Genomic DNA, 25161 nt, shown 5'->3' with positions numbered 1-25161 from the left:
AATTGGATTATTTGAGGCATTTTGTTCCAAAAATGTGTTTTCCAAAAATCCACAGGCCAATGTGAAAAGGGTGGGATATATTCCTCAGCCTAGTAGGATTTGAGGCTTTTTGTTCCAAACGGGCCAATCCTGCAAACTTTGAAAGCCAATGTTAGCCAATTAGGATGGAATATGAAATATCGGACAGATCCGGCTTGAACATATGACTATAGAGATAGTGTGTATAGTAGTATAGTATCAAAAAGATTGTTTTCCAAAAGTTGGCCTCCTGGTGGCGCTATAACAGGCCATTCTGGAAAATTCATTCAGAGGTTCATGTTGGCATCCAGGGAGTGTGTGCAAAATGTGGCATCGAACGGGTTAAGATATGTGGTACAAAATATGTTTGTGCGGTAGGGTTTGTTTAATGTACTGTACATTTGTGGATTAGGCCTTCAAAATGGAGCTTCATTCGAAAAGCCACAAAGTAAAATCCTCACTGTTCATTTAACTCTGGGTTCAAATAAAATGAATAGGTTTTTGCTGTGCCACATAGCAAAATTGGAATGTTCTCTCATAATGAAATGCAGCTGACCTGACCCTAGCATGAATTTAAGCAAACCATTGAGTCACTCTCACCTGCTTATATTTGCCTGCTCTCTCGTAATAATCCAATTGCTTTGTGCCGCAAAAGATAAGAGACAGGAATATTTGCTGCTGAGATTCATCAAGGCATTCGTTCAGTGGCTCAGCACAATATCAGCATCCTGATTATGAGTCCATTGACCAGATGACCATTCCTATTCTGGGGCCTTTCGTCAAAAATAGCAGACCTACAAGCTCACATGACACTTTGCAACGTGAGTTTGTAGAGGGAAAAGTGGACCTAGAATAGAGCACAGGGGGACCCCGGACAAGTAGGAGCTTTAGTGGTTAATATTTCTTCGCTATCTTTCTTATGGATGGATGACCTGATTAACAATATAGTGTGTGTGTGTGTGTGTGTGTGGGTGTGGGTGTGGGTGTGGGTGCATACGTACGTACGTACGTGCATGCGTGCGTGTCTAAGACGCCCTCACATTTCCAGTCATCTCCAGAACGTTCCCAGCCTCTGCACCTGTCTTTATTCCGTCCCAGAGTGTAGAGTAGGAGACTAGTGACACGCTTTGATCTTGCCGCGAAGCGGGTGCCTATGGGCTATAGATCTAAACATTTCTCCTATGGCTGGAACTATCCCATTGAGATAGAATGAGTACTTCCGCATTCCATTGTTATAATGGGAGTCAACGCTAGTGTCGCCACTCTCTTATTATATTACTCTGGTCCGTCCACGGTCCACGTATGGTAGGTGTGGGATGACTTTGTGGTCGATATCCATGTGTTGGCAGAGCTCCCACAGTAGAGCATGCTGGATGAGAGCTCCCGCGGTGTCTGGCAGTGATTGACCTGCAGCCTCATTCTCCTGCCAGTTACCCTTGGTAACCCCCCATCAGTGGACACTGGACAGTAACGAAGAACATTTTTTTACTTGTACTTTACTTGGGTATTTGTATTTTTAGATGCTTACAATTTTCACACCACTGCATACTTTTACTCAAGTAGCTACTGGGGCTGAGTAGGCCTACTTTGTCCACTATACGGCCTCATACTAGATGCTTGTTGCTGCTGGTATACAACGCAGGCTGCTCCATCCTGCATGTAACATTCTGGTCTGTGGTCACTGGTCACCATCCAGTAAAAACGTCTGGGTTTCCGAGGCCCGAGTGGAATAGTATGAGAGTGGCGACACTATAGCGTTGACTCCCATTGTAACAATTGTAACAACATTGTTCTATATCAATGGGATAGTCCCAGGATAGTTTCCAATGTTTGGGACTATAGCCCATAGTCACCCGCTGTGCGGCGAGATCAAAGCGTGTCGCCACTCTCTTACTATTCCACTCTGCCCGAGGCTAACCATCCAGGGACTTCTGCAGGGCAGGTTTCCAGGGTCCAGCATAGCAGAAAGGAACTTGATATATGTCATGGGAGGTTGACAATTCCACACTGACACAGGCCATGCCATTCAGAGCCATCAGCCCTCCATGCATCCTTTGCTGTTGAACTAAATAAATAAATAAAACAATAACATCTCTAGGCCTATAGTGCTATAAGCAGGCCTACTTCACTCTTCATTAGCGTTCTTTGAATGATATTTTATTGCATTGTATATATTCTATCTGTTGGCTAGGCTGTATAGGTATGTCAGAGTCCATGCCAAAGGGAAATGTCCATTTTATGTAAAATGTAATGGATTATAAAGTTTTCTTCATCTTTATTCTCATAATAGTAGGCCTACTATATACTATTATGTTTAATTGTATTAATTTTGGGGAAGTCTGGTGAATATGAAGAGAGCCGATTGTGTGCACTAATGGACCAAATAATGTATGTTGATTGTTGGTAAATAAATACATTTTGAACACGTGCAAGGGCTGTGCAGTTTTGATGCTGTCATTGCTGTGCAATGCATTATTATATTTTTGTGGTGATGTAGCCTGTATATAATAATATTAGACTAGGCCTGCCTACTACTAATAATAATAATAGCCTACTAGTAAAACATAATAATATCGATATATTTTGTATTCTATAAGCTCGCGGGGGTGGCCGAGAGCGGAGTGGGAGTGCCTGAACTGAGCTGTGTGTATGCTGCTCTCCTCACAGGAAAACGCTGAAGTGACATACACGACCGCAGTAACGGTGGGAAGAAGAAGTCCTTGACAGATAAACGGGGGAATATGCCAGCGCTGTCACGCATTGAGAGACGCTCAGACCACAGTAGGAACATGGATTCTACATATTTTATGCTCCTGATTTAAGTCAGCTGTCAGCAGACGCAAAAAACAAACAAACACGCACGCCACGCACACAACCGCCCTGTTTACCACTTATGCGCTTGTGAAAAATCTTCGTGCCTGCCTGGCCGCTGCTGCTGCTGCTCCATCCACGCTGTCCCGTCTCCAGAATGGACAAGCCGCTCTGCAGTCCGCATCCCGGGACCACCACCAACAACAACAACCCCAGCCCCGGGTCCGTGTCCTCGGAAAGAGACCGGGGAAATCCTGCCTGGAGGGTCGGCGGCAGGACCCCCGGTTCTCACAGTCCCGGTTCGGCGTCGCTCGGCGGCTCGGGTCGGGGGACCGTGTTGGGGAACAGCATGAATTTGCAGCAAGCGCACACAAAACGTCAGCTGGAAGGAGTGCTGAGCAAATACACCAATCTGATTCAAGGCTGGCAGAACAGGTAAGCAGTGTACGTGGAACGATCCGAGAAAACACAGACAGTGTGTAATGCTCTAACTATGGTGTCGTCCACAGTTAACAGTTTTTGTGAGTTATGCTCGAAATGTACCTGTTCTGCATGCTGTTAATAAATACTTCAATCAATCAAACAAACAGAGTAGCCTACTGTAGATCATCATACCGTCACATGAGATAGCCTATATGCATCGTGTTATTTGCCTCTGAGGCTCGTCCCCGACCCGTTGCACTTTTTCTGACTGAGCACGTCACATGTGTACGTGTGTGTGTGTGTGTGTGTGTGTGTGTGTGTGTGTGTGTGTGGGGGGGATCCATAGGGGGGAATCCATAGGCTACTCTACTGCACGCATTCTTATCGTGGGCCCTTCAGTGTTTACATGCCACTGGATAGTATACATATACAGTATGTGATTCTGGTATTGAGAAGCTTGTTGTGCAATCAGCACTAATGATGTTACTTTGCTCCTTGTGCAAAAGTGTCTTGTAGGGCCTATAGAAGTAGTTGAGTTGACTACAGGACAGGTTTCATCTGCACACATGATGTGATTTGTTGTGCAACAGCAATACCATGCATCATTTATATGTTCCATATTTAAGCAAGTTATAAATTGTATTGCACAACCTTTGGATATGTTCCAATACAGAGCTGTGTGTGTGTGTGTGTGTGTGTGTGTGTGTGTGTGTGTGCGCGCGTGTGTGTGCGTGTGTGCATGCGTGTATCATGCGTGTGTGTGTGTGTGTGTGTGTGTGTGTGTGTGTGTGTGTGTGTGGGGGGGGTCTTGAAGTCTTATTTAGCAATGCAGATGACTGCAATGTATGCCTGTTGGTTTTGGGGCCATCTGTGAAACATCTGGGATAGTTTACCAAACTGTTTATTGAGGTCTGAAGTCCTCATTGTTGCCATTTCTTGCCAGCCACCAAATGTAGTTATTCAATCATGAATGATAGGAACTTTGTGTATCTTTTGGAGGTCCATTGTACAGTATAAGCAAACGGCATGTTGACAACAAATAACCAAGGCACATTGACCACAAATATTCACACACACACACACACACACACACACACACACACACACACACACACACACACACACACACACACACACACACACACACACACACACACACACACACACACACACACACACACACACACACACACAAGCTGTATTATGTTACTTCTGGAGATACTGATGAAATGGTTCTCTGTTTAGCATTCCAAAAACACATCCCTTGTCCTCAATGTCCTATCTATCAGAAGTGTGGTACACAAAACCGCACACGGTTTGTGGCCTTGGTTTGGGAGAGAACCTCTGTGAGAGTCTGTCACATTATTTACAGGATGTGACATTGTGAGTCATGGAGTGTTACTGAAGAAGAACTCAGATTTTCAGGAGACATTCAAACAACTTGGCCAGACTTTGGATGTTTCAACAGAGCTCTTTGACCAAGTGCAGCAGCTCACCTGTAGCTCGAACCTGTCTTGGACCACCTCCAGTGACCTGAACGAGATCCGCTACCAGATTTTCTCTGCCAGGAGAAGGGAGGCTGATTCCAGTTAACTTCCACCATGTAGAGAATGTCTATTTCTCCATGCCCAATGTGCCACAATACCAGACTCGAATATGGAGATGCTCTCTGCAGACTCAACCATCTGCACCAGATCCCATACAGAGTGGATGGACAACTGTTGATGGTGGACAGTTAGCAATTCAATGGATGCACACAGCCCCTGTACCAGATGTAGACCTTGAGGTTTTGGCTTGTAAATGTGCACGAGTATATGCAAGCTTCCTAATTGCACTTGTCTCAGCAATGGGTTGAGATGTACAGACCTCTGCAAACTCCAGAACTGTACAAACCAAGCACCTGAGGAAGATTCAATGCCTACAGTTGAACAGGACAGTTCTGATGAGGAAGAGGTTGCATAGTTCAATACAGCCATTGACATCTATAGACGTAATTTGGTGTTTTCAGTGTTTACGAGGGCGCTCTTCCACAACCTGTGCAATGTTAATCTACGGTTTCCGAATCAGAGGTAGACAGGAGAAAATGTGATCAAAACCAATCCAAGACATGTGTAGTATTATAGGATCCAAAATGACCTTGACATTGACCTTTGACACAAGACCCTGAACTTGAATTGCTTCACCTCTTGAATCAACTCAGCACCCCAGTGTGCCATTCTTTGTTTGACAGAACAGTGAGGAGAAGCTTCTGAAGCATGATGTCATATCTTTATCCATCTAGAGACCAGTGGTTCTTTTTCCTGACGAGCCCTCACAAATTATTAATGTATATTCGCTGTGCATGGACACTCATCTGAAAATACTTTGTACCATCATACAAGATTTGTGTCGTTAAAATGTTGCACGTAATATTTCACATAAAAAATAATTATTAAAAAATAATTAATTTGAGATGTAAAAACAAATTGCAAGAATACGCTGCGATGCATTGTAAGCTTGTAGATCAGCTATTTTCAAACAGCCAAATGTGTATAGGTTTAAAGTGCTCAAACTGATTTTGATGCTGTGTGCCGCCCAGTATTAACTCATTTCGCTGGCAGTGCGACGTCCTGGAAACTCCACAAAGACCCCTGGTTGTCTTGGACGAAACTGAACCACTGATATAGACAAAGCGGGTGGAATTGAACCTGATGTGACATAAGCTGGTATATTAGTCCCCACCTTCCCCAAGTAGGGCAGTGTCATGTTTCTTTCTTGTTTTTTTCTTCTTTTTTCCCAGCGATGCATTGTAATCCTATCCTATCCATAAGTAAAGTATTAATAATTAATGATGAGATTCTATTATGTTTATATTTTACTAAGCCTTAACATGGTCCTGGCTGTAATATACATGTTGTTTTGAACTATAATTTTAAATGTCAGTGAGAATTGAGGTCATATTACTTTTGGTTCATGTACACAACATGTGATCTTATTTTATACCCCCCCACAGCACGTGTAGTGCTGTGGGGGGGAGGGGGGTATTTTGAAGGGTTTACACCCCTGCATACACCTTGACAATTCTGAAACATCCCCTTGGCATCACATTCACTTTATAATCGTGATGAATGCTTGTGCCTTATTGAAAAATACTTCCCTGTGCCAAACAGAGATCTTCATGTGCCAATATGAGATTTAAAACGCAATTGTCCTGTTGTAGATACAATGTACAACATTCAGTACTGTACCTGCAGATGGCTTTAGTCCAGTTATGCTAATCGTTAGAGTGATTGACAGACAGGCAGAGAGAGACACAATTGGGTATGGCCGAGAGCGAGACTGAGACAGAGACAGACTATTTATTGTGTATGGCAGATGGAGAGAGAGAGGGAGAGAGACTGAGGTTTTGTCATGGTCAGCTCAGCTCGGCTCAAACAAGCCATTTTTGCTGTAGTAAGTACAGCAAAGTAGAGCAGCAGGTTTCTGTACGGTCGCTCGCAGATTGTTTCCAAGGTGATAGCACACACCAATTTAGCCTGTTATGTTAGTAAGGCAGTAATGGGGAAATAACGTTTTCCCATTGCATATACAGTCAGCAAGATTCTTTTCAAATTGTGAGAAGAAATGCATTGGGTGTGTAATGTAATGTGTAAGTCTGTCTTCAGCTTTCCCTTAAATGCTGTGATCTGGTACTCAAACACAAGCTAAAGTACTATGCTCATAGTTTCAGCTCAATTCTTGGCGGGAACTTCTTTTGGTGTTTTAAGCATTATGTTATACTTTAGCTATTGAAAAATAGCAGATCTACAAGCTCATGAACTTGTAGGGGGGGGGGGGGGGGTTCGGCGGCCAATTACATATAATTTTTTGGGGAAATAGTTTGAGAACCACTGACATACAGTAGAAAGTTTTCAGAAAACTACAGCAGTGCCCGTTTAGGGCATTACAGCCGCTCGTACTCTAACCTCAGGCTCAACACAGCACTTCCACCTGCCAATTGTGAAGTAAATCAGATGAGCTGGTATCGAGTTATGCTCACCCGCTGAAAGCAGGACAGTTCTGGAGAACCATCATCTATCAATTTCCCACTTGACACTGCATTTCATTGGATGCTCTGCAATATACCCACCAACTGTGAAGTCGATCGGATAAACATTTTCTTTGATCATCCATCCATCTTCAACCGCTTATCCGGAGTCGGGTCGTGGGGGAAACGTCTCCACCAGAGAGCTCCAGACTTCCCTCTCCAGAGCAAGTAACTTCATTCTGTGGGATCCCGAGGCATTCCCGGCAGAATTTGGAGATATAGGGCTCTATTTTCGGCCATGCTTATCCCCCTTATCCCTAAGCTACTTTGCCTTTTTTTGTGGTGCAACCACTCCAAGGAACAGCTATGTCCCTATGTCCACGTGTACACGTGTCCCTATGTCCCTATGTTTAGAGTACTAGTAGGGGCAAAAGTGGCACTGTTGTGCTAGAAAAAGAGAGAGAGAGAGAGATAGTGTTGCACTGTTGCCTGCTAATTACAGAGAGAGAGAGCGAGAGGGGGGGGAGAGGGGTAGAGGGAGAGGGAGAGATGTCTGCTAATTCCCCCACACAGTAACTCTGTCATTTCTCGACCGTTTCGGACGTGGGGCAGCTTGCCGGAACCGGGCTGGCACCCTGGGCACGTTCCTGTCGGTCTGGAAGTTCCGGGGACCCCCACACGGACCACTCAGTTCACACAGGTGTGATTTTTACTCTTTTGAATAGTTGAAATAGCCAATCTACAAGCTCACAACGTGTCGATGTAGATGGCTATTTTAACTATTTAATTATGTTTTTCAATATAGTAAAAAAGGAGTAAAGTAAATTACTCCACTGTAGAGTGGAATTGTAGTCTGCTCGTCATGTTTCAGGGCTGACTACTGGTGTAGTGTGTGAACTAGATACCATATTCTCAATATCAACTCTCAATTAATATATATGTAATACCAATCAATCAACTCCAGTCTCCAAATCAACTCCAAAGTAAGACTATAGCGAAAATAATGCTATCTTTGTTTGTTTTGGTGTGTTGCCAGATTCTGTGAGTGAAACAAGCGACCAGGTCTATGAAAACAAATCCAAAAGAAGCAACCAGTTTCACTACTTGAGCCGTATTACAACAGCTATTGTAACGGGCAACTATGAATATTAACCTATGTTACAGGACAACTAGCCCAAAGTCGCTGTTGCTTTCTGCAATTTTACATGGTGGAAAATAATGTTTCGTCGGCAGACTGTCTTTGTGCAGATAACAAATGCTAGTCTGTTGCAATATGAGAGTTTTAAGTAGTCTTTGACTAGTCTGGACAAGTTTCCTCGGTCTGGAGTCACCTTAAGTTGTCTCCTTTATTCTCCAATGCATGGCTTTTTTTGTTTGTTTAGAGCACTTTTAACAAAAATTATTTGCCAAGTATATGGAACTTTTAATGTTTGTTTGTTTAGGGCACTAAATTACGACGTCAAACGCCATGTATAAATACATCTTGTAACATATAAATATCCTAGGATATTATGTATCACTCCTTTTATACAACTAGATCACGAGTGCCTCGTGGAATAGCACATATAAGCACATATGGGCGGCACATGATAGCATGCACGCACACACGCACGTCACTTTCCCATTCAATGGTAGAAGAGCTGACTGTGTACACCGCAGATATCTTCTCTCCGCCTACAGGAAATACGTTGGCTGCTACCAAGGGACCTGTCTCTGAATGTGTCTATAATATAAAGTGGCAGTGAATCTGAAATGAATTAATGCCCCCGTCACGTCACGTGGCAGCCACAGTGGGCGCCCCACACTTCACACGAGTGGAGTCAGACATACATACAGACTAGGGATGGGTATCGTTAGGATTTGTGAGTCCGGTATACCGATTCCAGTTCTGCTTATCGATTCCATTTACTAACGGTTCCCTATTTCGGTTCCAAAATACTGTAGGCCTACTTGATTATTTTTGGAAAACATCTTTGAGAAATGACCGTTACCGTGTTAATGCGACCAGGGGGCTGGCCCGGTTCCGGCGAGCCTTCCCGCGTCCGAAAAGGTCGATAAATGACGGAGGTAATGTGTTGCAGCTTTCCGTGCTCGGACAGACACAGGGACACGCATAGGGATACACATAGCAGCGTAATGGAGCGGAGGCACTGCTCAATAACTTCAATTATAGTTATGTTAAGCCTTTAATTTAAGACATATGAATTGACCAACATCCTCTCCTTTATTTAACAGTGGAGCCATTTGTCGATACTGAGCTGCATGTTTTATTTTTTTCATTATCTATCCTGTATTTACCTCTTACTACTACTACTCACAATAAATAACAAATATATGCCTGAGACTATGAACAGGTAACCTGACCTGCCAGATGAGGGCGGTATTGGGTAACCATGTTCTCCAACACAGCAATCATCTGGGATCTCTCAGGCAGTTGAGCTGACAAAACTCCGTTCCGTACCGGACCAATCAGCGTGAGCTAAGGGCGGGATATGTGCGAAACCGGACGTGAAGCTATATAGACACGTCAATATGATTGGTTGTGTTTGCACGCCCACACGGTGATAGACAGACGGTCCCATCCAATCATCTACCAAGTATCTTAAAAAAAAGGAACAGCCCCGTCATCGAATTTGCTTCCGCGATCCCAGATCCCAATAAGCTGTGAAACAAATTTGTGTAGCAAGCTTCTTGGATCTGGCAGCGTCAGGTTAATGAACAGGGGCCTGTTCCACGAAACTTGGATGAACTAATCCAGGATTTAGGCCAAAACCAGGCTTTTTAAATCCTGGTTTACTGATCCTTCTTCTTCATGGGGTATTATGGCAGTTTGCATCCTTAATAGTTGCATTACTGCCCCCATCTGTATATCTCAGTATCTTTACTAATCTATTCAAGACTTACTGATACAAGGACTTAAGCTTCTAAAATAAATACTGCTGCTGTAATTAAAGAGAGAACATACTCTCAATAGTGGATAGACTGAATGATTAACTACCCCAAAAATATAGTTTACATTTTACCACTACTATTAACTATTAACAGATAATGATATTGTAGCATCGTGATATTTAGCCATAACTCCCTCCTCTGAGGGAGCTACCTTTGGGGAAGAGGGTTGTTGTCCAGACAGGGGCCAGACTGGCGAACTGTGGGTTCAATAGTGGGTGAAACGTTACAATGGTAATATGTTGGAAAACAATGAGTAATGGTAAAATTGTGGTTTTCACTTTTACAAAAAATATATATAATATAATATAATATAATATAATATAACAATTCTTCTTAACCGTGCACAGCAAACCTATTCTGGGGAACATTCACCAAAAGCAGCTGATCTACAAGCTCACAAGCTGTCATGATGAGGTTGTGCAGCCTATATATTTTGGTTCTTTGATTTTATATAGTGCTTAAATTAGTCCTTTAATGCACACCGATAAAAATAAGTGAACAGTAAAGACATCAGGATTAGGTTAAACCTGGCTGTCCAAAGCATTAGTTTCCATGGTAACTAATGTAGCATCACTTTCATGAAACCGAATCAAGCCTCAACATATCCAGGTTAACTGGTTAAATTAATCTGGCAAGATTAACCAGCTTTCATGAAACCGGTTAATCGCTGATCCAGGATTTAAAACAGGATATCTGTTAAATCCCGGTTTAATCTCTAATCCAAGTTTCGTGGAACGGGCCCCAGGTCTACAGTAAACAACAACAAGGATAGGATGAAAAGGGAAGAAAAATTATAAATACTGCGCGTGTCTGTAGGAACCCATAGGGAGAACCGAAATGTATTTAATAACCCAAGCATGTTTGGTACCCGGTACCCAAGCATGTTCGGTTTGGTACCTGCTTGGTTCGGGACCCACCCAGAGACAGAGAGATTTGTGGAATATATAGTTTTTGACACACACACAAACACCTGCAGACCACGGCATCTACAGAGATCTTCATGATTCCCAGATTAATTTCTACTTGCAAAAAAGAGATTTCAAAAGTATTACTACTTTTTACTACTAGGACTTATCAGAGGAAATTATGTATAAAAAACCCCCGTTATTTTGCAAATTTTATGCACATTTATAATAATTATTTACAATAATAAATAAAACATGTTCTAGACATTCTAATGATCACAAAAAAACCTTATTACAGTTATTTTAATTACTTTTATCGGGGTTAAAGGTCAAAGGTCATATGTTAAAATCAGTCCAGAGATCTTTAATTTGTGTGAATTTCAGCCTCTGTGGGGAGTATTTATATGCAAATACCATTGCAAATACCATGCAATGGCATTGCAATGAACATCAATGATGACATTTAGGTGAAAAAAATACATTTAAAAAATGTATTAATTAATTAAAATATGTTGTATTATTACAACGCTGGGTGTTACAGGGTTAACCATTGGTTTCTCTATAGGTATAGCAGAGAGAGAGAGGGAGACCATTGGTGTCTCTGGAATTGACAGAGAGAGATAGAGAATTTACTTTTAAATTCTCTATTAGGAGTAATCCCTTGAGATGAACTATCTCGTTTTCAAGGGAGTCCACAGATGACAGATTTGTGTTATTGTGTATTGCTTAAGAGAAAGAGATTGCCCAGAGACTGTTATCAGAGAGAGAGAGAGAGAGAGAGAGAGAGAGAGAGAGAGAGAGAGAGAGAGAGAGTCAGCTCAAAGTTGACATTTTTGCTGGAGTCAAACTAGAGCAGCAGGTTTCTGTGCTGTGGCTCACAGATTGTTTCCAAGGTGATGACAGAGACATACTTAGCCTAGTCTTTGAGGCAGTAATGGGGAAAGCATGGTTTTCCATTGCAACATTCTTTTCAAATTTGCGAGAAGACATATGTTGTGTGTGTTTTATAGATGGTTCTAGAACCGTTAGTCCCAATACTTGATTCTGACTGGCTGGTTTTTGATTAGACCACGTAGTGGTCCATGGACCACTGGTCCATGGACCACTAGGTGGTCCTTGAGGGTGTTCCAGGTGGTCCTGGATGGAGAGTTGGTAACCAAATGGACCCTTATTAGATATTTAACTCTTGAGAGTGTACAATGAAACCACATTTTACGCATTTATTTACAAAGGGGAATTCCACCCAAAACTGATGTTATTATATCCCCTACTGACTACTAGCACAATTGATATTTTTCATATTGGTCAGCATCTTCCGGGTCCTAGGAACGGAAGTCGAGACGAGACAACACTTCGCCCGTGATTTGAGACAAAGCCCTCGTAATCAACAATACGCCAAGTCAGTGGACTGCATGCAGAGATGCCGTGGAACATATAGCTGCGAAGAAATGCATTTTTTAACAGATTTAATAGGCGATAAATCGATTCACCTACCACTCCCGTTCTAAGCTGCGGTGGGACAGGGACTTGGGACCAATATGAAAAATATCAATTGTACTAGTCAGTACAGTTTTGGGCAGAATTCCCTATGTTCATATTAGGTAGACTTTAAAATCCTGAACACTCACATTATACCTTTTGGCTCTATCTCTTAATTTTCTTTGGCTTCTGCTGTATTTATGGTGGTAGTCTGGGAGAGGATGGTCTTCGCCACTCATGATGATTCTATATTTAAGTCTCTCGAAGCAGCCTGCCAGCCAGGGAGTGAGTATTTTATGAAGGATGAATAATTTCTTGTGCAGCTGTGCATTGGGGAATGGATGGAGGAGCTGGTGTGGCGTCTGTGCTCCATTGATCAAAGCATGTACTCGTCTGGGTCATGCACGGCTGCCTGTGGGTGTCTGATTTGGCAGAGTGTGGACCTACAGGATCCCTAGAGCTCTGCTTTTCCTCAGAAAACAACATACATCACGATGGCCAATTTGGCTTTTTCTCAAGTCAAGTAGGCTTGTCACAAGTATTGCATTTGCCTTAAGTTTGATAGTAGGCTATATATATTATATTTCTAATATTATTATTTGTTTGACAATTATTCTTCAAGTTAATTTTCATGATATCATTATAGGCAGCAATTTGAAATAAATAGCCAACATAGCTTGTAGAACGCTGTTTTAGCTTTTTTGAAATTGGGCTCAAGTGATTGAGCAATATTACATGAAAGGTTGTGAATGACCATCATTATTAGCATGACAGTGATGCAGTCAGGAATGAGGCGCTTGTGCTGAGTTTCTTTTATTTTTGAGGTGCAACCACTCCAAGGAACAGCAATGTCCGTGTTCACCTATGTGTTGGTTCACCTATGTGACGTTAATGAGCATCAGTATGACTATGAGTACCAGTAGGGGCGCTGTTGTGCCAGAAACAGAGAGAGAGACAGTGCTGCACTGTTGCCTGATAATGAGAGAGAGAGAAGGAGAGGGAGGGGGGAGAGAGGGGAGTTGCAACACTCAGTTCACACGGGTGTGATTCTTTTTTTAACGGACAGATTTATGTCTGTGAACTTCAAACTTGTACTGGCAGAGCGTATTGAGGAGCATCAGGTAAAGTCAAGGATGAACAGTCAGAGATTAAAATAGGTTGCATTTTGCATCCCAAAACGCAGTTTATATCAATAAAATCAATCAAGCCGTAGCCAATAGAAGACACTAGCACTGCTTCTTCAGGAGAATCCTGAGAGCATCATTATAAGCCACCTTAAGCTTGTGCAGACTCTTTTTTATTATTCACCCATAAGGGGGATGTACTGTATACAGCGGGGTGCACTACGCTCTAAATAGATTCACCTTGACCTCAACTGAGCAATAGTGCAATTTCCTGGCTAACATATTAGCTTATGGGCATACAGCATTCTGCGCTGTCGGTACATGTCAGCATCATCTTCCATTTTATCAGTAATGATGTGCCCCAATATTTGCTGCATAAAGAGAGGGTTTGATCCGACAAGTAGAACACTGGAACATTTGCTGTTTCTGATCCTCCTTGGTCCTGCAAATCACTACCACACTCTTTTTGGCATTGTATTTGACATCATACGTAACCCCATATTCAGAGCATATGTTCAGCTGTTGGAACCCAGCACTACACAGGGATACAATGGCCAAATCATCGGCATACATAAAATGGTTGATCAAGGTGTTACCTATCATGCAGCCAGTCCTACACCCTCCCAGCAGCCTTGACAGGTCATCCATATACAGATTGAGGAGGGCGGGGGCCATACCCCATTGCCTACACTGAAGGGGGAGGATAGGCTGTTCCCCCACTTTACCTGCATACTCTGCTTGGCATACCAGTATGCCAGGATGCGTATAATGCATCCAGGCACACCCCTCTGCTTCAGTTTGACAAAGAGCTTGTAGTGATAGATTCTGTCAAAAGCCCGGAAGCGTCAATAAAACCTATCCGCATGGTTGAGCCGTGTCTTCTGTAGGATTCTACTGCTTCTTTTAAGGCATAGATACGTGTACAAGTCCGTGCCGTATTTAGCCTTAAAGCCAAATTGATTGTCTGTGGTGTAGATAAAATCACTTAGTAGTAACCTTTCAAGAACTTTAGACAGTATACTGGCTGGGGCGATTGGTCTATAGTTGTCCATACTCCCTACCTTGCCAGCCTTGTCCTTAATGACAGGCACTAGAACCACTGTAAGCAAGGAGTCTGGCAGTACACCTACTACAACATGTGTTAGCAGTCCTGTAAAGCAGATTAGGGCTGGCCAACTTAAGTTGCTCAGCAGAAATATTATCCATGCCAAGCTTTATTATCAGCTAGTTGCCTTATAGATTGGCCTATGGGCCACCTTGGCTTCTTCATGGTGGCCAGCAACATGCATGTTCCAGCCTGGCTTGATTATATTAGCCCTTGGTGAGAAAGTTATTGTCTGTTATTCAACTTTATCTTAACACTGTTAGGAGAGGAATGTCTCCTGCAGACATAAGATGTCACAGTTTTGCAGCAGGTTATCCACCTCTACACGTCGGGCTCTGTCCCCCATACTGTTACCTAGGCGCAGCCCACGACAGTTATAGGATGTAACCCGCATTAAAAAGTTAGGGGTTTAAAGCCACAGCTTCGCTACTCTCACGGCGCAACAGATCATTTCTCCCCACTAGAGCATTGTTAGACGAGGTTCTGGGCAGACAGGGCTCATACTAACGCCGGACATAGACAACGGCTGGCAATATTTCGGGACTGAACATGTCAGACACTTTGCAGTTCGCAGTGATATGAAACGATCCAAATCTACTGCCGGTCGCTTCAATCTTCTGACATTTTTCATAGTTATTTATCAGGGGCGAATCTGGTGGCAAACACACTCACCCTCTTAGTCGTAATAACTGAAATGCTGCTCTCTTTTCTTTTTTTTTTCTTACATTTTTTTATCCCACGATTTTATTACCCATTTTTCACCCCTGTGTCAATTATCTAATGTGATCCTGGGCTCTACACACCCTCCACCAACCTAGTCCCCATATATGAGGGACATGGGGAGAGCAACGGACTTGAACTCATGCTTCCTTCATGCCTGAGTGTCCAAGTTGCTCCTTTACACCTGACAGGGGGGAGTTTCCATGGTTGGACGTAGCGCGTGGAAGGAACACGTTATTCCAACCAGTTCCTTTCCCCTCCATCAGGCGCCCCGGCTGGCCAGGGGGAGGCAGTTTGAAATGCTGCTCTCTGTGCCGGTGCCAATAATCCCTGTATTCTTCTGCTCACATTTGCCCCGAGTTGACCCGGGGGTGCGGCGGGGCTGTCGCTTCTTGGGCGATGGCTTTTTAGGGCCGTTGTTCACCACAAAACTCCATGTCGGGACCTAGGCTGAGTGCTCCCTACAGCCGCCTCATTCAGAGGAGGTATTGTCACCGCCTCCAGCTGACCGGGATCTGACAGCCTCTGCTCCTCTCCCTCCAGCAGGACTTCTGTAGCACATTGGCTATGGCTCTCCTCGAGCGCTGTCACCCGGTGATTCACAGCCACAGTAGCCGCCGCCAGGTTCTGTGCTTCGCCTGTGCTTCAAAGTTCCTCCTCAGACCGGCTACTTCACTGCTTAGTTGCTCAACTCTTCGAAGTAGAGCCGACGCATCCATACTGCCAAAGCCAACTGGCGGGAACTTGTCCAAAAAGTGGGAGACAAACAGGGGCATGTTTTCCCCAAATTCATTAAACGGGCTCAGACATACTTTTAAATTTTTAGCGTCCTTGTCTCGACCAGTGTGGTTAATTTTGCGTAGCACGGAATGCACTACTGTACTACTGTACTGTTTTTTATTCTAGTTTATTTTGCTAGCTCTAGTTATAATAATCATTTCTTCTTCTGTTTTCTACGTGAATATAACCACATTATAACCCATATAAAATGAAATGGGAGTTAAATGCAGCTATTTGTAAAAATATGACTCCTAACGTCGTTGAAGTGGGACTCATACAATGTCCCTGGGACTCATCTGAAAGACCAGTATTATTTATAGACATGGGGCGGTTATGAACTAGTCTCAAATAGCCAGACAAACGGATGTCGCCTATTGATTTGGCGCTGCACTGCGGCGACATGGACATAAGGGCTACGCTTATGCGGGCCCTTTGTTTTAATTAATGGGACCATAATTTTCCAAAAAGAATATTATGACATTAGAAATGAGACTTTAAACTAGTGACTGGAAGAAGAAAGTATTCATGACCATGTTTATTAAGGTAATACAGTCTAGGTGAAGTTGGGCCAAAATACATGGGCCTCTATGGAGCTATGGGGCTTTTTGGGTCCAGTCCAGCGCCACAACAGGCCATTATATGAACTACCGATTTCAAATGAGGCTTCACGAAATATCTGGCTGACTGCCCCCCTGGTCTGAACCTCACTTGTAGATAGACTATTTTCAGCATGCAACCAAGTGGAAAATGACTTTTACTTATACTGGATCTCTTGTCCACTAGTCCCTTCCTCACATTTTTGTCTAGTTTTTATTTGTTGACATCCGAAAATTGTCAATAGTCTTAGTTTTAGTCATCATAGCTTAGGTCTCATTTAGTTTTTGTCATTTTTCGTCATATTTTCTGTCGACGAAATCAACACTGCTACCCTGGCTCTGTGCATTTCAAATGAACCAATCCCACTCAGCTAAACCATCCAAGGTTACAAAGCACATTCTCTAATCCATATTACCTGCCAGTCACTGTTGTGATTCAGTTAGGTTGTCTTATTGCCTTTTATGTTGCTCCTGGCAGATCAGCGTCACATGGCAACATCCCAGGGAGAGTTGACTTGAATTGTGCTGACAAATGTTTTCATGCAGCAGTCAATGTTAAAACCATTAGGAAATGGCAACATCTGTTGCTGTGGACAATAACACTGCGCATTGCACATTTAACAGAGCTTTATTACAGAGGTGATGTTATTGATAGTAGATTATAGAAAGAAATGTGTCTTCATGGCCAAACAGTGTTTGTCAAAGTGGATCATACCGGAGTTGGATGAATGAGGGAGGTGTTGGACTGTCAGAACCTGTGACTGTGAAGGATTGTGCTTTCCATGCCTGGAAACATTGTGGTGTCATGGAAATTCTAACTAATGTATTAAGCACTTTCAACTTGGCGTCCCTATTTAGGGTACGTTATCTGCCTAGGCGTAGATTTACACAGAAATGTCAAATTTCTTTTAACACATTTCCACATTTTAGAAACAATAGCACAAAATGTTTTGTAGATCACTCTCTACAAAACTGTAGTTCACTGTCTTTTTATATTTAGTTGGTGGGCATTAATAACCTTACAGTATCTTTATTGGAACACATGGGACACACGATGTGCCATTGTCGGCTGACCTGGTAGTCGACCTCTGACTGCCAAGCCTGACCTTATCTCTAGTACTTTTCATCATGACAGAGCAATATCCCTATTTCTTAGCACCACACAGAAAAGAATAGTCTGCTGCTCAGAACACAAACATTACACCACAAAATATTAGGACAAATTTATATACCACTATTTATTTACGTCACAGTGGTAAATTATACCAGAGATTTTTTTTTATGTTAAGTTTAATCTATCTTAATTTAATTTGAATTTCTACTGAAACACACCTCTAGGGAAACAATAACCCAAACAGAGCAATTTGGGCAGTTTGAGGTGTGTGTGTGTGTGTGTGTGTGTGTGTGTGTGTGTGTGTGTGTGTGTGTGTGTGTGTGTGTGTGTGTGTGTGTGTGTGTGTGTGTGTGTGTGTGTGTGTGTGTGTGTGTGTGTGTGTGTGTGCATGCATGCTGGCGTGCATGCGTCAGGGGGGAGAGGGGGGAGAGAGAGAGAGAGAGGTAAGGGGGAAAGAGTTATTGTAGAGAGAGAGAGAGAGAGAGAGAGAGAGAGAGAGAGAGAGACGATAAGGACTGACTCAGGCACAAAGTTCCCTGACACTGGCCAACATGAATCACCCACTGTTGTTGTAATGTAGGAGAAGATCAATTACTCTCTCTCTCTCTCTCTCTACCCCCTCTTTCTCTCTCTCTCTCTCTCTCTCTCTCTCTCTCTCTCTCTCTCTCTCTCTCTCTCTCTCTCAAGGGAAATCCTGAGGGTTCATGGGAAAATGTCAGATGTGAACGACTGACTTCCTTGTTTGTCCTCTCACCTCTTACTTGGAGTGTAGTGGAATCCTAGTACTACATTGCACAGATGGACACACACACACACACACACGCACACACACACACACACACACACACACACACACACACACACACACACACACACACACACACACACACACACACACACACACACACACACACACACACACACACACTGCATAGTTGTGGACTGTGGTCACCCTAGTGTCTGTGTTTCCTCTGTTCAACCTACTGTAGATCTACTGTACATATCAGTCTATGGACATTGGAATGTTTTACAGTATGTTGTTTTATATGTTGGATATGTTTTCCACCTTCACAAGAACCAGTTCTTTCTGCCTTCAGTAGTGCCATCCATCCATCACATTTTAATCATGCATGATACACCGTCTGTATCCTGCACTACTATCCTGTATATTTGATTTGACTCTTCGTTCCTATTATTTTTGTTCCGTGTTCCTTTCTTCTCTCTTTCCCCATTTGTCTATTTCCATAACTCTAATGCTGCGAGCTTGCACACATAAATTGAGAAATAAAATCCACCCCTGTAATTGTGTGATGTGACTGACAATAAAATGTATTCTGATTCTGGACTACTACAAAATGTGATGGGATATACAAAAATATAGTTCAGCTCAGTTAGAAAATGCTTGTGCATTTTCGCAGAGAGCCGGAAATGTGAGAATTAGTCCTCCTTGACCTGATATTTGAGATGTGAGCCTCCTTTTTCATATTTTGTTCATTGGTTTTTGATTTGGGGTTTAGAAGAGCACGCTCCTCTGAACACAGGTCTCAGCCAGATTGGTTTGCCAACCCAGGCTTACCCTCTGTAAGTCGTTGGATGCAGCCGCTAGTACACAAGGAAATTTAAAGCAGTTTTGGGGTGTGATGTTGCATTAAAGATACTAGAGCGGTGCCCGTTGGGCACTGGCCTACTTGGAACGATGCAGGTTGGAAATTCATGCCCCACCCAGTTATGATGTTCCCTTTTATGCCCATATATGGAGTTATTTTTCAGGCATGTCCAAAGTATGAAGTATATGCAGATGTCAGAACATCAGTGTGATGGCGACATAGGGTTTATTAGGTCCAGAGCCCTGGCAGAGGCTTTTGTGCTGGTTCTGGACAACCGGCTATCCGACAGACTGTACACCGGGTAGTGCACTCCCTGTGGGGGTGTGGAACGCATGTGTCGAATTTGAAGTCGGTGAGGCGAACGGTTCTCGAGTTACGTGGATTACAGACGTACAGGCGTACAGACACACAGAGACCGTTTTTTGCCTAGTTTGGTTGGTAAGAATCACGTTTTGGCAACAGTGACATTTGTGGTGCCCCCTATGGGTGGAAGTAAAATCCCTTTTGGCTCTGCGTTGTTTTGAATGGACTACTCCTGCAACGTCCACTATGCTGCTGGACTCGCTGGTGGGACTCTCAAGCGTCTGCTAATCCAAAACGCTGCTGCCAGGCTTGTGACAGGCACGAAGTTAAGAGAGCACATCTCACCTGTCCTCGCCTCTCTCCATTGGCTCCCAGTGAAGCATCTGTTTGTGTTCAAAGCCCTTAACGGTCTTGCAACTGCACCTCATGTTGTGAAACGTTAGGACCAATCTTCCAGCTCCTGGTCACTCAGATCTGACAGTCTGTTGTATTTGAGGTCTCCAGTCCACGCCGGTCTAACACAAGGCACCGAAGTTGTGGAACAAACTCCCCTTGAGTATTAAATCTGCCCCAACCTTTTCATTACTGATGCGCCGAAACTGAATACTGAATATAGGATTCAGGAAACAGGAGAAAATGTCTTGTAGAGCTACATGATCCATGACCACATTTTGATCACGTCATCACAGCAAATGGGTAGGTTACAAAAGGTAACCCTGGTTCTTTGACTATTCGGTTTCGGCTCTAAAATCAACCGAACCGAATACCGAAAATGATTTTTTTGCCACTATCCGGCCGAATAGTTTCCGTGACCGAATATTTAGTGCACCCCTGCTCTTCACTGTAATGTAGAGGACTGCTAGGTTCACTTGTTGTCTTGTAATCTTTATGTGGTAACCACATAAAGATAACAACTGTCCACATAACCACATAAACATATTACTAACCAAACACACACAAACCACATTGTGGTTTGTGTGTTAGTAATATGTTAGTAATATGTTCTAGTACTCCCTAATGTTGTGACTGGCTGACAGAGTTCTTGTTGTCCTAGTTTAGTCTTCTTGTTTTGTCTTTCTCTTTCCTCATGCTTCACCGTGGGCCAGTGTAATTACTCGATGGGGGGGTGCACTATAAGTATAAATACTGAACTTATAAACCTAGAGGCCCCTCAATGTGTGATACACATCTGGGGCAGATTACGTCAGTTCCTGATTTGTGGCTGTAGTTGCTAAACGGACCCTGCCCGCAAATGTTATAAAATGGGATTGTGTGGTTCGACGTGACCTGTTATAGCACCATCATGAGGCCGATTTGGAAGAATTGGGGGTGTCGGTGTCTACCGTGACCTACTAGGAGTGTGCATGCAAAGCTTGCGTCACAAACAAAATAGTATAGCTAATCGGAATGAAATCTGAAAAATCTGACCACATGATTGCTGCAGATATTGTGTATTTGTGTGTGGGGTGGGGAGGTTCTTCCTTGGCCTTTGTCAGTGTGGGTGCAAAATTTCACGCTGAGCGGTCCAGCGTCGCCGGAGATTAGCTGTTCACAGACAGACAAACAAACAAACAGATTAAACAGATACTAAACTTAACTAAACTTAAGAGTAATAATAATTGAAGCACAACCTCATTTTCCAATGTACAGTGCGTCCTCGCAAGCGGCGAAAGTAGCCGATCTGTGTGAGGAAATGTGGCGCTCTCGCCCGGGGGGAGGTGGCTCTCTCGCCCGGGGGGAGGTGGCGCTCTCGCCCGGGGGGGAGGTGGCGCTCTCGCCTGGGGGGAGGTGGCGCTCTCGCCCGGGGGGAGGTGGCGCTCTCGCCCGGGGGGAGGTGGCGCTCTCGCCTGGGGGGAGGTGGCGCTCTCGCCCGGGGGGAGGTGGCGCTCTCGCCCGGGGGGAGGTGGCGCTCTCGCCTGGGGGGAGGTGGCGCTCTCGCCTGGGGGGAGGTGGCGCTCTCGCCTGGGGGGAGGTGGCGCTCTCGCCCGGGGGGGAGGTGGCTCTCTCGCCCGGGGGGGAGGTGGCTCTCTCGCCTGGGGGGAGGTGGCGCTCTCGCCCGGGGGGGAGGTGGCGCTCTCGCCTGGGGGGAGGTGGCGCTCTCGCCCGGGGGGAGGTGGCTCTCTCGCCTGGGGGGAGGTGGCGCTCTCGCCCGGGGGGGAGGTGGCGCTCTCGCCCGGGGGGAGGTGGCTCTCTCGCCTGGGGGGAGGTGGCTCTCTCGCCCGGGGGGAGGTGGCCCTCTCGCCCGGGGGGAGGTGGCTCTCTCGCCCGGGGGGGAGGTGGCTCTCTCGCCCGGGGGGAGGTGGCCCTCTCGCCCGGGGGGAGGTGGCTCTCTCGCCCGGGGGGAGGTGGCGCTCTCGCCCGGGGGGAGGTGGCGCTCTCGCCCGGGGGGGAGGTGGCGCTCTCGCCTGGGGGGAGGTGGCGCTCTCGCCCGGGGGGGAGGTGGCGCTCTCGCCCGGGGGGGAGGTGGCGCTCTCGCCTGGGGGGAGGTGGCGCTCTCGCCTGGGGGGAGGTGGCGCTCTCGCCCGGGGGGGAGGTGGCGCTCTCGCCCGGGGGGGAGGTGGCGCTCTCGCCTGGGGGGAGGTGGCGCTCTCGCCCAGGGGGAGGTGGCGCTCTCGCCTGGGGGGGAGGTGGCGCTCTCGCCTGGGGGGGAGGTGGCGCTCTCGCCCAGGGGGAGGTGGCGCTCTCGCCTGGGGGGGAGGTGGCGCTCTCGCCCGGGGGGGAGGTGGCGCTCTCGCCCGGGGGGGAGGTGGCGCTCTCGCCTGGGGGGGAGGTGGCGCTCTCGCCCAGGGGGAGGTGGCGCTCTCGCCTGGGGGGGAGGTGGCGCTCTCGCCCGGGGGGAGGTGGCGCTCTCGCCCGGGGGGGAGGTGGCGCTCTCGCCTGGGGGGGAGGTGGCGCTCTCGCCCAGGGGGAGGTGGCGCTCTCGCCTGGGGGGGAGGTGGCGCTCTCGCCCGGGGGGGAGGTGGCAGCACAAACATGCGTATTGTGTATGGCAACCAAATGGTCAGCGACGTCCCTGATATGCATTGTTCTTCTCGAATCAGACACAGGGAGAATTGAGGAGGTTGTAATTAGTGAAACGCGTACGGATGGACTTTTTCTGGTGTCTGAGGTGTAATTATTCAGCCATGTATAACCACTGACTGGGTCAATACTGAAGCCTCTCTCATCACACATGGAAAAGGGCATTGATCTTTCACATGGCGAAATCCCTAGAATGGTGCTTCAGGAGGAGAGAAAAACAGGAGGAGAGAATAAATAAAACATAGGCACGTCCATATTCCTATGATGTCTGTGTAGGTAATGATACCATCCACAACAAAACTAACTGAACCATAGGATACGGCCAAGCCCAAGGCCTAACACCACTTCATAAAATATATTGTACAGTATAACATTGTGTTGCATATACTTGGACTGCCTATTGAAGCTCTACAGTATGCTTCAGTTTAGAATCATTGCACATTGGCACTGTAAAGTTTATAGAGCCAATGTGAACGTGCTTGCATGGGTGCAATGCATGCAGTTATATTTACACACGTATCTTTGTATTGCAGAGCAGGACGTGAGAGGCGCAGGAATTCAATTGGGTTCAGTGATTGAATGTGCTTCAATAATGACACAGCACAACAGAGCAGGGTTCAATTTTCACGCTGCGTGTTCTGCACAAGATGGCCACGCTGATCGCCACCTTGACTGTTCAGGAAATGAGCCTCAGAGAGGGTGATATAAATGAAGTGCAAGCTGAGAGTGGTTTAGAGGGGGATTTTCCGTGTTGACGGCGTTAATGAAGGTTATACCACACATTGCCTCTTTGCACGCGATGGAAGACATTTAAGTGTGCCATATATTCCTGATGAAGCTCTCTCATTACCTTTCTCAGAGTCAAATTATTCATTCACCCACCTTCCTCTCTCATGTTCTTTCACACAGAAATGCACAGTCTGGAAAGGTTATGCAATTACAGCAACAGTAATATAAGAAAGTTTCATTAGTGAACATGATAATGAGAACATAACACAAAATGATGACATTAATGCTGTTTTTCCTCTCTTCTGCCATACCTTCTTCTGTTTCCCTTTCTCTCTCTTCCCTTCATTCTCTCTACATGTATCTCATACTATATCCTCTATCCCCCTCATCTCTCTCTCTCTCTCTCTCTTTCTATCCCTCTCTCCATGTCTTGCTTTGTCCCCATCCCCCCTTCTCTGCAGATACTTTGTTTTAGATCCAGAACTGGGACAGTTGCAGTATTTTGTCAATGAGCAGGGAAAGAGCCAGAAGCCCCGCGGTTCCCTGCCCCTGATTGGTGCCTCAGTAACCCAGAGCGACGAGGCTCCGCACATGTTTGTCGTAAACTCTGTCAACGGAGAGCTGTACAAACTCAGAGGTATGACCTCATGATGGCCTCGACTGTCCTTATTTGGCAACCGAGCAACACATGCTGAACATAACGCGTCACAGATGGACCAAATACAAAGATAACCATGTGTGTACTGTAAACACTGCAGTTATTATTACGACTGCTGCTGATTATTGGCTGTTTTGGTTGCAGTAGCACAGTAATCCCAAAAGCAGCTTAAACAGCACTCTCACCTCTTTATGGAAAATGGATTACTAGAACGAATCACGTGCGTGCGTGCGTGCGTGCGTGTGTGTGTGTGTGTGTGTGTGTGTGTGTGTGTGTGTGGAAAAGCCAGTGTTACTGAAAGTCTAAAAATATACCCTTTCAAAGGTACATTAACACTCTGGGATTGTGTCATTGATTCTTGGAGCATTGTGGAAGATTATGTGAGTCACAGTTGAGTCAGATTCTTGCTTTCATTACAACGGTAGATTAATGTTTTCCCCGTGCTGTGAATCTATTTGTGCGGATACAAACACCGCTGGGTCTGAATGAACTGCTGAAATGTGTGAATTTACTGGTTCCAGCCCACGATGACTCTTGATCCACAAGATGGGGGTCTAATTATATTGGTGTAGCTTCCATGGACCTCAGACTTCATGTGGACAGTCTATTACAGTACTATGACCTACAGTAGGTCAGTTGTCTCTGTATTTGGGCAAGTTTTGGCCGCCGTTGACTTCCATTATAGAATAGATGTTTTTAAAACTTTTATGTTTTATTTAAAATATATATAAGCGTGGAATAAAAAAATCAGGAGATACTTCCATGGCCTCCTGGCAGCAAGAAATGTGCATGGTCAGTCGATCGGTCGGG

At 45.1% G+C, this 25161-nt stretch overlaps 1 protein-coding gene across 3 annotated transcripts in view; it reads left to right on the top strand.

The window, feature by feature from the left end:
* Positions 1-2707: 2707 nt before the first annotated feature.
* Positions 2708-25161, top strand: part of osbpl10a (oxysterol binding protein-like 10a) — a 106675-nt gene continuing 84221 nt past the window's right edge. For all 3 annotated transcript variants that reach the window (XM_083779837.1, XM_083779836.1, XM_083779838.1), the window contains exons 1-2: positions 2708-3264; positions 24155-24330. In XM_083779837.1, coding sequence (XP_083635963.1) covers positions 2987-3264; positions 24155-24330 — 454 coding nt within the window. In that variant the 5' untranslated portion in view covers positions 2708-2986. The remainder of the gene's footprint in view (positions 3265-24154; positions 24331-25161) is intronic.

The sequence above is a fragment of the Protomyctophum parallelum genome (assembly GCF_964188405.1).
Source record: "Protomyctophum parallelum genome assembly, chromosome: 1".
NCBI classification, from domain to species: Eukaryota; Metazoa; Chordata; class Actinopteri; order Myctophiformes; family Myctophidae; genus Protomyctophum; species Protomyctophum parallelum.
This window is presented reverse-complemented; position numbering and strand designations above follow the sequence as displayed.